Source organism: Acomys minous, assembly GCF_964271855.1.
Source record: "Acomys minous genome assembly, chromosome: 1".
Lineage (NCBI taxonomy): Eukaryota > Metazoa > Chordata > Mammalia > Rodentia > Muridae > Acomys > Acomys minous.
The window spans coordinates 39360148-39375187 of NC_140483.1; the positions used below are offsets into that span (position 1 = coordinate 39360148).

The 15040-nt window shown below is 47.2% G+C and overlaps 1 protein-coding gene and 1 long non-coding RNA gene across 2 annotated transcripts in view; one reads left to right on the forward strand and one right to left on the reverse strand.

Moving 5' to 3' along the window:
* Positions 1-15040, reverse strand: part of LOC311603478 — a 239519-nt gene that overhangs the window by 204930 nt on the left and 19549 nt on the right. The gene's annotated exons all lie outside the window — the stretch shown is intronic.
* Positions 1-15040, forward strand: part of LAMC1 (laminin subunit gamma 1) — a gene marked incomplete at its 5' end in the record, with an annotated part of 119063 nt that overhangs the window by 64756 nt on the left and 39267 nt on the right. Inside the window, 2 exons of the mRNA XM_084792375.1 lie at positions 9826-10130; positions 14561-14691. Coding sequence (XP_084648501.1) covers positions 9826-10130; positions 14561-14691 — 436 coding nt within the window. The remainder of the gene's footprint in view (positions 1-9825; positions 10131-14560; positions 14692-15040) is intronic.

Here is a 15040-nt window from a genome sequence, read left to right on the forward strand (position 1 = left end):
AGTTATTTCTCATGAGTCTTCTTTGCTGGGTCCTCATTTCCCTCATATCTGAATGTTGTTGTGTCCCAAGTCCCAGTGTCCACCTGTCCTCATATTTGTTTATTTACAGACATTTTGCCTGTGGGGTTTGAACCCGGGCCCCATACATGCCAGGAGAGTGTTCTACCATGGAGTTAGAGCCTAGCTCCAGGCTTTTCTTAAGCGCTCACTTGGCGTTTCTGTGTAGGTGTCTCATAGGCATCTCAAACGCACATCCATACCAAGCTCCCAGCTTCCTCAGTCTAACCCTGCAATTGTTTCAATAAATGGCCAGCTTTGTCTTTTGAATTGCCTAAGCCAAAGCTAATGCGTCATAGACTGCCAGTCAGCAAAATTCATCTATTTACCCCTTAGAATATGTCTACAATCTGACTACTGCCACCTTAGACCAGGCTGTCGTCATCTCTTGCCTAGGTTATTGCAGCCCCTCCCCCACCAGCTTTTTCCCTTTTCTTCTTCTTTTTTTGTTTTGTTTTTTTGAGACAGAGTTTCTCTGTGTAGCCCTGGCTGTCCTAGAACTCTCTTTGTGGACTAGGTTGGCCTCAAACTCACAGAGGTCCTCCTGTCTCTGCCTCCCTAGTAGTGGAATTAAAGGTGTGCGTCACCACACCCGGCTGTTTTTTTATTTTTCCATCTCAGATAGATAGTGTTTTGCCAGTACAGTAAGTAGCCCAAGTGAGTCTTCAGAAATAGCAGCCAGCGGCTAGGAAGGTAGCTCAGTGGCCACGGCCACTTGTACATAAGCTTACCAACTTAGAATGGAGCCCCCCAGACCCCCAAAATTGTCCTCTGACCTCTACGTGGTATGCATATGCCTGAAATCTCCCTCTCTCTCTCTCTCTCTCTCTCTCTCTCTCTCTCTCACACACACACACACACACACAAAACATAGATAAATAACATTGAAAAGTGGCAGAGCATGTGCTTTTGTGTACAGAGTTCTCCAGTTGATTTTCACATTTGTGGTAAGAGCCAGGTCTTCTCAATGACTCACAAAGACCTGTGAGGCCCCTAATACTTTCTACCTTACACGGACCTCCTGACCACTCCCTAAAGCTTGCAGGCTCCGGCCATGTGCATTGCTCCTCAGCCACCTGCTGCAGTGTCACCATACCCATGTCAGTGGGGTCACTTGATAGCGCAATGTTAGATAGCATTCCTCCCTCCATACTCTTGATCATGTGGCATATAACATTGTGTGTGTGCTTATGTGTGAGTGCTCATGTTTGTGCACGTGTGTACAACGTGCTGGAATTCACCATCAGAGACCATTCCTGAGGAGACGTACACTTTGATTTTTGAGACAGGGTCCCTCCCTGGGATCTGGGACTCTTGGACTGGGCTAGGCTAGCCAGCTAGTCACAGGGGTCACAAGTCACAGTGCCTTCACTGCACAGGGATTCTGTGGCCACGTGCCTGTTTAGCCTTTTATGTGGGTGCTAGAGATCAAACTCAGGTCCTTAAGTTTAAGGACCCAGTGGCAAGCATTGACTGAGCCATCATCCCTTCAGTCCAATCATTCTTTTTATTTTATTTTATATATTTTTTTATTCCATCTCTTGCCAAACCCTGCTACCTACTAGACTGTAAGCTTCATGTGTTTGGCACCATATGTATCTTATTTTCTGCTGTGGCCTCACACTTAGAATATTGACTCGCTGGCACATACTAATGTTCAGTAAATATCTGAATGGAAGTTGAGTGTTTGTTGAGTGAATGGAAGGATTTGGATCTATGTGATCCTCAGGACGAGCGAGGGGCTGTCAACTTTGACCTGATGGGTAAGTAGCTGTGGTAAGAAATTAATACGCAACCATGAAAACCGAGAAAGCCATTTTATAATTAGCCATATATGGTTCTATAGGGATTTATCCTACTGAGGAGAGATACAAGTACAGCGTGCTCATGGGGAGTAGGAAGGGGGTGTGCTCATTAGGAGCTGCAGAAAAAAACCAGTCAAAGGAATTCTTACCAAATGTCTCAGTAGTTTGTCACTGTGAGCTTTGGGGTAATTTACTTTGTAAATAGTTGATGGAGGAATCAAGCCGTGCTATTTAGCCTTCTGTGGCTCTGTGTGTTATGGGGGAGGGGCTTATTAGAGTTGGTCTTGGTCTGTACCACACTGCTATCTTTGGATACTGGAACCGTTTTTTACAGTCGGATATTTTCTTTTACCAATATTCACCCTTCTGTGCAGATTAGATTAACAGAGCAGTAAAGAGCTTCCCCCACATTCTGGTACCCTCTGTCCCGCAGTTGTACATGTTTAAACAGCTTTACTTCTGCACCGTAGCGTGCATCACTGCCTCTTTGCTTACTTTCTGCCCTCTCTGTCTGCCTCCCTCGCATCAGTCAGTTCCCACAGCTAGAACTTGGCTTAGCAGAGTGAGTAGATTTTTTTTTTCCTTGAGTGTGGATGAGTGGGAGGAAAGGCCAGCCTCATTCCTTTAGTGAGCTCAAGGATTTCAGGCATGTCGTGACCCACTAGCCTGAATCAGGGCTTGTGTTAGCCTTGCAAGCACGAGGCTCGGTTAATAAGCCATGTTCCCAGCTCTTGGCTTGCAGTTGCACTTGGTAATCTTATCTCTTTTGGTGCCGAACAACCTGAGGTGGCAGAGGTACCCAGATTAGGACAAGTTTATCTGAAGTTTTGCAACTCTAATGAGGATTTGCACCTATGTAAAATGAACTTTCAAACATGCCTGACCGTTCTAGCCTTAGTTAGGAATTCTGTCTGTCCACACAGTGACTGAACCACGGCCATGTTTAATAGCCAGGTTGAGTCACGTTAGCTTGGTCTTTCGGTTTGCTGGAGAATGTTGTGGTTTTTTCCAAAGTTTACTGCTTTGGGGTAGCAGCCTGATAGTACCACACGGTAGAGGGGGTAGATTTTGTCCTTTACCAAAACCTCAAGTATGATGCTTTATGGAGCTTTTCAAGTATGATGCATTGTGAGATTTTCTTCTTCTTTTTAGCTCCACGCTGACCCATACAGTCATTTTTATAAATAGCTTTTGATGTGTAGACTCTTTCTAGCTTTTACAAAAGAGATCTGGCTCTGCATTTGGCGTGTCTGTGCCATAATATGGCACACATGTGAAAGCAAGTGCTTGTACCTCACACTGGGGGAACAGGACTGCTGAAGGCTGGGCCGTGCATTGGAGGGGAAACACTGGAAAGCTCCATTGTATCTGCTACAGCAAGTTTAGTTGACAGTTACTATTAGCTAGAAAACTGTAAAGGTGATTCTCCTCATTTGTAAGTTGTAGTCATTTCAATGTACTTTCTGAGGGTCTGTGCCCCTTTTCTGGTGGCGTTTGGCTGATTGATAAAAGGGCAAGACCATGGACGGTCCCTGAAATGTAAGGGAAAGAAGTGAGCTGCCTCGCTTCTCTTCCCCACCCCCTCTGTCTTTCAACGTTCTGTTTGAAAGCACACAGCTCTTCCCTCAGGACTGACCTCATTTCAGTCACCTTGGCACATCCTGGGCGTGCTTAGGTGTTCCAGTGCTTTCTAGTCTAGGTCGGCCTGAGGATCCCCAACCCAGCGCTGACTTGGCTCTGGGCTGCCTGGGTTGGTGTGGCTCTGTTTGTGTGGTCGTCTCTGAGGTAGAACAGTGGCAGCTGGGATGCAGCTGGACATGTCGGCCTGGGAACTCCACGCTAACAACCCTGAGAACATTTTCAAACAGTTGCTTTCTGCGTCCCCTGTTTGTGCTAACTGTTTGGAGAGCCCTAGTCAGTAGCCTAAACATACATCAGCTCTAACTGGCTTTGTTCTACAACTTTCTTAGTGTCACCCTCCTAAGTCTGACTTGAGGGAGAGTGTTCATTTTCTGATTTCTACAGTTAGCCTGTAAGTACAACAGCGGACCAGTCGCGCCCAATTTGGTTCCTTAGAGGGAACTGGGTTTGTTCTGATTCAAGCCGTGGAGGGCATTTTGGAGTGCTGGAAAGTTCTGTACGGCCATTGTCATTCATCCCTATATGTAAAGGCACTTGTTTCACAAGGTCCTCATGGAATTCTTCTGAACTGCACATAACAGAGAGACGCTTCTGTTTCCAGCAGTCAGTGCTCACATCCAGCTCTAAGACAGGAAGAGCGGCTCCCTACTCAGAGAGATTAGAAATACTTCACCACGTAGGAGGCTGGAGAGAATTCCTTGGCTTGGCCCTGCTGGAAGTGTGGCAGCCCCTTCCTCCTCTCATTCCTTCAGCCAGCATGGACTGTAGAATCCAGAGCAGAAAATGTTAATTAATTTTGAGTGTTCCATTCTAAACATCTGCACTTGAGGTTTTTGTTTTGTTTTGTTTTTGTTTTAAGGAAGGAATGTGGCAGGGGGGCAGAGGGGCAGGAGAACACTAGGAAGCTAAGTATTTTCTGTAGTGTGTGTATATGTGTGTGTGTATCCATGGTCTGTCATTTTATGCCTGAACAGGAGATGATGTATCTAGAATTGTGCTTAGTATGTCCTCAGTCATTTGACCTGGCTTCTGTTCCCTAAAGCCATACTGTTTAGTGTCGCCTGATCCCATGATGACATGATAGGATGGCAGAGTCAGGGCCTGGAAATCAGAGAACCTGGACGTGTTTTCTTCCCACCTACCAATCAATTGATTCCTAGTTCGCCACTGTGGGATTATAGGATGGGCCAGTGTGAGTCAGGAAGTGTGGTGAGCTGGAGGGAGGGCAGGCAGGAGGAAGAGAGAGACAGACGGACACGGAAGCTCTCAAATGGAGCACACTAGCTCTAGTTTTCCGGTTCTCAACCATTCGTGGTCATCATGATTTCAGTTAACAGCCGATTGTACACCCTGGCTCCTCCGTTCCGTGTCTTGATCTGTGTGCTGCGTGTGTGTGTGTGTGTGTGTGTGTGTGTGTGTGTGTGTGTGTGTGTGTTGCTGGGGATCGAGCCCAGGGCCTTTGCAGGGTAAGGGGGTTGTTACACCACAGAGCCACAGCCACACCCTTAGTTTGGGGCACAGGGTCCTCCTATGTAGCCCAGGCTGATCCCACACAGGGTTTTCATGCCTCATCCTGAGTTCAGGATTGTAGGGTTGCCTCACCACACCGGATCTGTTGTCCAAACTAGATTCCAAATTCCTCGAAGCAACTTGCAGTTTCTTGTCTCTTTGTTCTTCAGGTACATCATTAAGAAGGGCGCTCTAGACTTCTGGAGGAAATAATGTCTACAGAAATAACTGTATAAGGCTGTGATCTTTCACTTCAGTGGCCAGTCATTGGCCAATAAAGCTACCTTTTTTTTTTTTTTTAGGGGAACAGAAGGGATGGGGGTGGGGAGACTGGTCCACAAGTGTGCCCATTGAAGTGGGCTAGCAAAATGGTTCAGTGTGTAAAAGTGCTTGCTTTACTAGCCTGATAACCTGAGTTCAGTGCCTGGATCCTGGTGTGGGAGGAGAGCACTGGCTCCCAAATGGTGTCCTCCGACCTCCTCAGGCGTTCCCACACTCACTGCTCACACGCAACAGTAATAAATACATCTTAAAAAGTAAAGTTTCTGAGTTGTTCAGCTGTCTCCCACTCAGCCTCCCCAGCCGGCTTTGCCTCCTACCCAGAGAGCAAGCATCCTTGATGGTGACTACGCAGGGAAAGCGTTATCAGAGCTCTTCCAGTTTTATCCCCCACAGAGTGGCTTGACAGAGTAGACAGAGCTAGGAGGCCGGTCAGTCCCCCATTCCCACCCTTACCCTCAACCCCAGCTAGCACTGAATCCTGATTTTGCTTCCCAGCCTGAATCTTCCTCTCTGTGGACTGCAGCACCCACCGCGGCATTAAATATGTGCTCTTCACTCTTACCTAAAACCCCCCACAAGGGAAAAGCCTGCTTCAGAGACCCGTACCCCCAGGATCCTCCCCTCCTGCTGCTCTTCTTCACACTGTGCTTAACAGGATGACCACACCCCCTGCTCTGCTCCACTGTCCACCCCAGAGCCATCGTCCCTGCCCCTGGAACTCCTTAAGCACAGTGGACTTTGTGGCTTGCTGCCAGTGGACAGTTTTTTAGGCATTGTCTTAGTTGGCACTTGACTCTTAGCAGGTTTGTATGTGTGTGCATGTGTTCATCCATGTTTGTAGTTGGGGGAACCCTTGCAGGTTAGTGTCTGCACATGTAAGCGTGCCCACGGTTGATATCAGGTGTTCTCCTCAATCACTTTTCTTTTCTTTTTTTAAACATTGTGTCTGTGTGAATGTATGCCACATGTGTGTGGATGCCCGAGGAAGCCAGAAGAGACGTCAGTTGGCCTGGAGCTGGCGGTTGTAAGCCATATGGGAACCCAATTCAGGCCTGCTGGAAGTGCTCTTAAAATGCCCGGGCCACCTCTCCAGCCTCTCCACCTTCTTCTTTGAGCCTGAGTCTTTCACTGAACCCGGAACTCACTGGTAGGCTGGACTAAGTGGCCACAACCCCCAGGCATCCTCCTGTTCCCACTTTTACCAGGATTATATGTGCACAGTCACACCCAGCTTTTTGTGAGTGCCCTGGGGCTCTGAACTTGTGTAGAAGGCACTTTTACCAACTTAGACATCTCCCCAGCCCAGAGTTTGTTTTCCTGGTTCCTACCCTCCCTGGTCACTGCTGCATTGGGTGCTTTGTCATCTCATCTAATCTGTGCTCTCAACGTCATTGTTCCTCAGGGTGATCATGAAAAGTGGCTCTTAATGCAACACACTTGCTCATTGGTCTCTACCAGTTCCTTAAAGCTTAGATATCTACATGCTAAGGGATCCTAAGACTTTATGACTAACTTAGCTATCCTCTGGTCCTTCAGACCACTCACATCCTGTTCCATTATAGAGATTTCCTCTTGTCTAGGTGACTTGCAGGTACTTCAGATCTAGAGTATCTGAGATGCACCCAACCCCCCCCCCCCCACTTTCATAGCCCTGGTTACCTTCTGCTGTTTCAGTGAATGAAACCGTTTTCTAGTTGGTGGCTTTTACACTGGAAAATACAGTGTTGGTCCTAGTCTTCCACTTCATGGGATGAGAAGCAGCTACTTTGATGAGGAAGTAGAGGGGATACAAGTAGAGGAAGTCTTTTAAAGCAACGTCCGATCCACTCTGTCGCCTGCTACGCCTCTTGATGTTGGCTCCTTGCACTTCACTCTAGGCCCACTCACATCTCTGTAGTTTACTGTCGCTGTTTCATGTTTAGCTTGTCATCTCTCCTGCACTATTGCTCATCTTAAGGAACATGTCCTTTGGGCAGGGCATGGTGGTACCCACCTTTAACCCTCAAACTCCAGGAGGCAGATGTAGGCAAATCTCTGAGTTGGAGGCCAGTGTGGTCTATATATTGTGAGTTCCAGGACAGCCAAGTCTGTGTAAGGAGACCCTGTCTCAGTACAAAACAAAACAAAAACAAACGACAAACAACAACAACAACAAAGTTGTCCTTCATTCCTACCTCTTCTGATCTCTACACTGGTCATAAAGTCAACTCTGGTCATCACCTTACTTTCATACATGCCATTTCTTCAGCAAAGCCACTGTTTGTTTCACTAATTCTAAGCTTCTAAGTTTCTTGGTCTTGGAAGTAGATAAGTAGATGCCACTTCTCTCAGGAAACACCCCACAAACCTAGACTAGCTGGCTTTTGTCTACGCCCAGGTATGATGTTCCACTCTTGTGATAGGACTAACAGGAAGATCTGCACTCCTGTGCCCACAGTGGTTAGAGTGTGACTCTGGGGGCAGTGTGTGTGGCTGTCTGAGCACATACATTACAGAGCCCCTTCCCTCTGCTCTGTGGCCAGTGGCGAGAAAGGCTGCTCTGAAGTGAGGCTGAGAGATAGCTCAGCTGGGAAGTCAGCAAGGCTCAGAGCTTACCGAAGGCAATGTAACTCTCTGGGTGTTTGGCTGCTGTAGACGTAATGAGTGGCCTGTGTGCAGACTTATTTCAGAAGATATTGGCTATAGGTCAGGCTGCTAAAAAGCACTGAGATGTCAGGACGGTAGGGAGAGAAGAAGAGCAAGGTAATGTGTAAGCCTTTGAGCATCCCAAGCCGTTGCTTCTGTGCAGAGTCAACTGTGTGCCTGGTTGGAATGTCTTGGATAATAAGTTTCTGTAATGCCATGGCTACACAACAGTCTCATCCTCATTCTGAAGTGATAGCTTGCCTTTTTTTTTTTTTTTAATATACTTAGCAGTGACAATGGTTCTTTTCACCAAAGCTGTATAAACTGTAGTGTGTGACCTGTCAGGAAAAGCACTATGCTGTACCTTAGGGAGATCTGTATTTGTGGAGTGTTCTCTGGTGAATGTACTTACTAAGTATTCCCTGGGGCTGTTAGGTCCTTGTCTGAATAGGTCCAAGCCCTTGGTTCAAGACTTTTCTTCATAAACTCCATTATAATTTTGCTTTACACTTCACAGATCTTTATAATGGGTCGAGGATACGCAAGAGTGGGTGGGCAGGATGGGCCTCATCTTTACAAAAGAGCAACTGCCACAGCAGAAACCAGACAGCTGTTAAGTAAAGGAGCCAGGCCTGAGCACGGGCCCCATGCTGCCCAGTTCCACATTCTTCATACATGCTTCAGCTTAATGTGTCAATAAAGCTGGGCTGGAGGATATGGCCTGGACTCACAGGGGAGGACTCTGCCCTAGCACCTGGGAGGGCAAGCAAGGGTCCCTGTTCTGCGTAGGAGAAGGTCAGGGTGGTTTATTCTAAGAGGTGATGCACTTGGGGTTGGGGTGGGGTTCCTAGTGTGTCCCACAGGGTTCAGTGCGGAGTTCAGCTCAACCAATATTCGTTGACCCAACTGTGGTCACCAAGTGTCTCTGGTATAGCACAGAAGTCGTAAAGCAGGAGTGTTGTAATGGATAGGCCTAATGAGAGCACTGATGGGGATTAAATAGTTTCGTAGCATCTGAAGTCATGCCACCCCAACCTTGGGCCACGTTCTGGCTGTGCAGGGACCTTCCTGACCCAGTGACTCTCCTCCTGGAGGGCAGGCAGCCGGGACTCCCTCCTCCTCCTGCCCTTGGCTGCTGAGGTTACTTCTCATGTGTTCTCTTCAGATACAGCCTTCCTCTCTTTTATGTCCCTTTGCTGAGCTTCTGAATGTGGATTTCCCTCCGTTCCTGCTCACATCTCAAACACTGTCCTCCTCGCTAGGGCAGATAGGAGAATAGTTCTGAGGATGGCCTTTGCACACCCAGAGAAGCGCTCCAGCTAGTAAATAGTGATAGTAAGGCTTGAGCTAGGTGCAGTGGCGCACGCCTTTAATCCCAGCACTTGGGAGGCAGAGGCAGGTGGATCTCTGTGAGTTCAAGACTAGCCTGGTCTACAAAGCAAGTCCAGGACAGCCAATGCTCTTACACAGAGAAACACTGTCTCAGAAACAAACAAACAAACAAACAAACAAAAAGATAAATAGTAAGGTTTTGAATGTATTGAAAGTATTCAGAAGATCCATTTTAAAAGTCCTCAGGTTAAAAAAAAAAAGTTTACTTAAGCTTTCATTGAAGTACCAGCATTCAGAACAAGTGAGCTTTTAATTTAGTTTTATTTTAAAATGCATTAGTACTAGTACCACAAGTTTTCATGGCCTGTGTTAACCCAACAGAACTTTACTTTGTGGGGAAATGTGCACTTTCCAGGTTTAGAACAGCACACTGGACCCAACCACCGTGTTGAGTGTCCTGGTCTAGTGCTGGCCTCCTCTTCATCAAGCCCCAAACCTGGTTAGGAATAGTGAGCATTAAAAAAAAAAAACCTCATCCACATGACTTAAGAACTTTGCTGTCTTTGTCCCATAGGGAAGGCATTTGACATCACTTATGTGCGCCTCAAGTTCCACACCAGCCGTCCGGAGAGCTTCGCCATTTATAAGCGCACTCGGGAAGACGGGCCCTGGATCCCTTACCAGTACTACAGTGGCTCTTGTGAGAACACGTACTCAAAGGCCAACCGCGGCTTCATCAGGACAGGTGGGGACGAGCAGCAGGCCTTGTGTACAGATGAATTCAGTGACATTTCCCCCCTCACTGGGGGCAACGTGGCCTTTTCAACCCTGGAAGGAAGGCCGAGTGCCTACAACTTTGACAACAGCCCTGTGCTACAGGTAGGCTCTCTCACAGGATGGCCGGGGAGCCAGCTGTCCTGTCTTACTATGAAAATTACCCAAGTGAGTCGTCAGATGGGTACCTAGACTTTATGCCATTCTCCTGTGTGTTATCTATAATTGAAAAAAAAAACATTTCCCGCCCCATTGCCTGGACATCATTTGTTCATTTGTTCCTTTCCACTTAAAAATATATCCCAGGTGTAACCTTTACAAACAAATACACACTTTAATTTAGGGTTTGTTTGTTTGAGGCAAAGGCTGAAGTGGCCCACTTAATGTCGCTGAGGGTGACCTTGAACTCCTGACTCTCCTTCCTCTACCTCCCCAGTGTTGAGATTATGGGTGTACACTAGCATACCCAGCTACTTTGCAAATTTGATTAAAGCTGAACAGCTCTAACTTTAGTCTCTGTACTTGAGGCGGGAACATTTCACTCCTTGGTTTTCAAGAGGATAGTGTAGGGCTGGGAATATGCCTCAGTTGGTAGACTGTTCAGTTGCCAATACCTTATAAACCAGGAGAGGCAGAGTCAGGAAGATCAGAAGCTTATCGTCAGCCATGTGACAGCTTCAAGGCCAACCTGAAATATATAAGATCTTGTCTCAAAGAGATTCAATTTTTTTTTTTTTTTTACATTTTAAATTCATTTTGTGTCCCTGTGCATGTGTAAGCACAATAGCGTGTGTATATAGATCAGAGGACAAGGAGTGGAAGTTGGTTCTCTCCCTTGTGGGTCCCAGAGACTGAGCTGAGGTCCGTAGACTTGGTGGCAGGTACCGCTCCCTGCTGAGCCTTCTCCCTATCCCCGACCCCACAAATAAATAAAATAAGGTATTTAAAGTAATCTTCCCATTTTTCTTGCGTCCTTTCTTAACTGCTCCTTGATTTGATAAATGAAAAGGTGTATTTTTATGAATTAACAATGGGGAACAGCTGATGCAAGATATTTAAGTATTTTAGATTTCCTCCCTCCCTCCCTCCCTCCCTCCCTCTCTCCTACCCTCGCTCCCTCCCTTTATTCCTCCTTCCTTCGTTCCCTCCCTCCCTTCCTTCCAAGCACATTTTGTCTGTGCTGTTGATAGTCAGTGTGGGAACTCTCTTTATTACCTGAGAGGTTGTGTTCTAGAGACTGGGTAATTGCTAGGGCACCTTGGCACTGTGCTTGAACCCTTCTCCATCTAAGGGTAGAAGAGAGCAAAGGAGCAAAGGTTCCCTTCACCTATTCTGTGTGCACATCCCTTAGACGCCCTCATACGGAGTCTCTGTGTATTACTCAGGTTTCTCTAAACTTTTCACATGCTCTGGCCATGTGATGGAGGAGGGGGGTGGTGGGATGGGGTGGGGTGAGGGGGTGGGGGTGGTCCCATGTCATGCTTTGTAGAGTGATACAGACACCGATGTCACGTCTATTTAGATGGTGATGTTATGGTCTAAATGGGAGCCGTCTGTATCCACTGACCAAGGACGGAATGAAGGACTATATGTGACTTTGCAAATGTTATGACCATTTCACAACAGCTCTTAGTGGAAACATCCTGTTTTTCTGTTTTGTTTTTTTTTTTTTTTTAGTTTGTTTTGTTTTGTTTTCTTCTGAGAGAGGGTTTTTCTGTGTAGCCTTGGCTCTCCTGTAGAACACACTGGCCTTGAACTCATAGAGATCTACCTGCCTCTGTCACCCTGAGTGTTTCCTGGCCTTTCTTCATCTCAGTCCTTTTATCTGTAATTTATAATAATTACTATTGTTTTACATTTATTTACTTTGTATGTGTATGTGAGAGCATATGTGTACAATGTCCCACCACAGGTAGGTTTTGGTCCTGGGGATTGAACTCAATTCATGAGGCTTGGCAGCGAACACCCTTGCCCATCCTACCAGCCCTGTGATTTATTATTATATCAAGGACACCTTCTGATTTGGCTGTATAGTTTTAGGCAGAGCCAACAGATGAGAATATATTTTTCTATGTGTCCAGTTCCCCACCCTTCATATTCTTTTAGGCTGTCAGGAGATGGTGAATATGAAAGCAGACCCAAGTATTTGCCAAGGCCTTTCAGAAAGGGATTTCTTGTGATGCAGATACAATAAGTGGCAGAGAGAATAGTTGATTTAGACAGATGGAATAGGTGAAGACAGAGAGAAAAGCAGGAGAGGCGATGCAGCAGGCATCTGCCAGCCTGGTTTCTTTGTCCAGCTGATTGCATTTCCCGTCCTGAAGACTACAGTGGGACCAGTAGGCGAGAGTGGTATTTGAGGTTGTGGCTGGTTTTCTGGTTCCTTTGCTGCCCACCAGCCTGTCCTGAGCAGCTCCCCGGGAGGGATTCTGCTGTTTGCAGCTCTTTATATGCCGTAGGAACTAGTGAGATGATGTGGTAAGAATGCAGAGGGCGTCTGCATAAATTTGTTCAGGTCATTTCCTGTAGTAGCTTTAATTATGTGTGTGTGTGATATAAGAGCCCTGGCTCTCACAGCCCGGGGCCAAGGCGGGTGAGCTGATTTGACTTCTTAGCTACTAAGAGTTAGCTTCCTTCCCCCAGATGCAGGAGGAGACTGTTTCAGGTCCCACTGGCTGAGGATGGGCATGCATGGGTCTTTGTCTCTGTGAGACAGTTAGGTGTGCTGTAGTGCAGCGTGTTCTCAGCTGTAGATAACTGAGCAGCTCTATGGTGTCTGGATGTATTAAGCCTTGTGGGTCTCATGACTCTGTAAGTTGGATATTTCTTATTATCTTCGTTCTTACCGATGAGGAATCAGAGCTCAGAAAGGATGTAAACTGCCCCAGCTAACTCACAGTTCTAAGTGGCAGAGTGAGACTCGGGCTCCGTTCTGTGTAGCTCCAGGTTTCCTCTTTTTAAGATATTCAAGGTGAAGGCACTTGCCTTGGTGGTGCTCTGTGAGCCCTTTGTGAAGGGGAGCGAGCGAGCGAGCGTGCGTGCGTGCGTGCATGTGTGCGTGTGTGAAGATGGAGCCTGGGAGGTATAAGCATTAAGCAGTAGGTGTGTTTAGCCATTTGCGTTAGGAACAACTAACAGATTCCTGCCATTGTGGCCTGGAGTGGGAGTTGTCATTGAGTTCCAAGGCTGGATACCGTGAGACCGTCTTCTCCTTTCTAATTATACTTGAAGCTTTGTGGAGATTAGTTTTTATGAGCTCTCCCTGTTGCCAGGTGTTTGGCACAGCTTAAGGCAGTTGTTCTTTATGAGGAGTGTGCCTGCTGGTCTCATAGAGCCCTCTGGAAGCGTAGATGCCTGCTCTAGTTTCCCGCTCGCTACCTCTGTGAGGGTGACGCTGACACACGGTGCCTAACAGTCTCCTGGACTCAAGTAGAAGGGCTATCTTTGGGTCTGGCTCACTCACCAGGCAGGTCAACCGAGGGCTGAGTCTTTCTCTTACTCTGTGGTCTTCCAGGGGCGGGGAACCAGACCAGTCTTGCCCACAGTGAGGGCAAGTCCCTGAGCATGAATAGCTAGTCCTCACAGAGCCCCTGGCTTGTGTCGTATTGACTGATGTCCCCTCTGCCAAAACCAGCCGTACAGCTAAGCCCAGAGTCAGCCTGGAAGAGGCTGCACAGGGTGTGGCACTGGCAGACAGAGTCACTGGCAGTGTACCACACATGTAAGCATCTGATAAACTTAGCTCAACGAAAGGGCACTGGTTATAAGGGCTTAGGTATCATAAAACCCAGGGGGTAATAGCGCAGCCTTCATTCTTGTCTGCTGTGTCTTCGTACACCTTTCAACTTGATCACTCACTCTGGGCCAAGCGCGAGGGACACTGCACTGACCAACATGGACACAAATTCCCTACCCTTCTGATACCTTTAATCGGGCTGTGTAGGCAGTGTTGAAATGGATGGTATAAGCGAAGCAATGGAGCGGTGGCAATTTTTAAGATAGAACGGCCAGGGAAGACGTAACGGAGGTGATGTTTTTGGAAAGATCACAAGAACCACAGACTGCATTTGGTTGGTGTGGGTCAGTGTTCCCACACATTACCCTGTGCCCCAGACCGGGGGGGGGGGGGGGTTCAGGCCTGGGAGTCAGAGCTAGACGGGACAAAGTATGCAGGGGGAAGCCGTGTATAGGGACGAGTATGCAAGAGCAAGTGTGGCATTCGTGTGCTCTGACCTGGTACTGCAGGCCGGGGAGAGAGCAGGGAGTGTGCAGGCTTCACTCTGTTTGCTGGGCTTTTGGATGTGCGTTTTGCTCAGCCCTTTCAGTCACCTTAGGGAGAAGCCAAAGGTGTCCTCGCTTTTGGAAACTCCAAGTGCTTCAGCTGCAGGAAGGAGTCGAGGAAAATATCAGTATTTCAGTGGTTTAGCAAAAGGAGGTCTAGATTAACATATGAACGACTTGTCAACTGCATTTCTCCTTTCCAGTCCCCGCACTTCTCTTCACGCGTCTGCTTTTGTCGTTTTGCTTTCTGGCAGGAGTGGGTAACTGCTACTGACATCAGAGTGACACTCAATCGCCTAAACACCTTTGGAGATGAAGTGTTTAATGACCCCAAAGTTCTCAAGTCCTATTACTATGCGATCTCAGACTTTGCTGTGGGCGGCAGGTGAGTAAGCTATCGAATCTGACTTGAAAGTGATTGGACACTTTGATGTAGAACTTGTTTATGACTTTATTAGAATTTAGGGGACCATGTGGATCTGGAGAGAAAGCTACAGCCTAGAAGATTCTTGTTACCGGATCCTCTCATTCTGGAAGCTGAGCAGCTGGGTTTCCCAAACCTTGTTGCAGCTACATTCACCGACTATTTAAGTGCGGAATCCAGCAACGGGTTCTGCAGAAGCCTTGACCTTCTAGGATGCTGGGAGGAGTGAGTTAAGAGCAACACATAAATATGTAAAAAATCCAAATGTAGGTTGAGCATCCCTAATCCACAAACTCAAGATGTTCTAGTT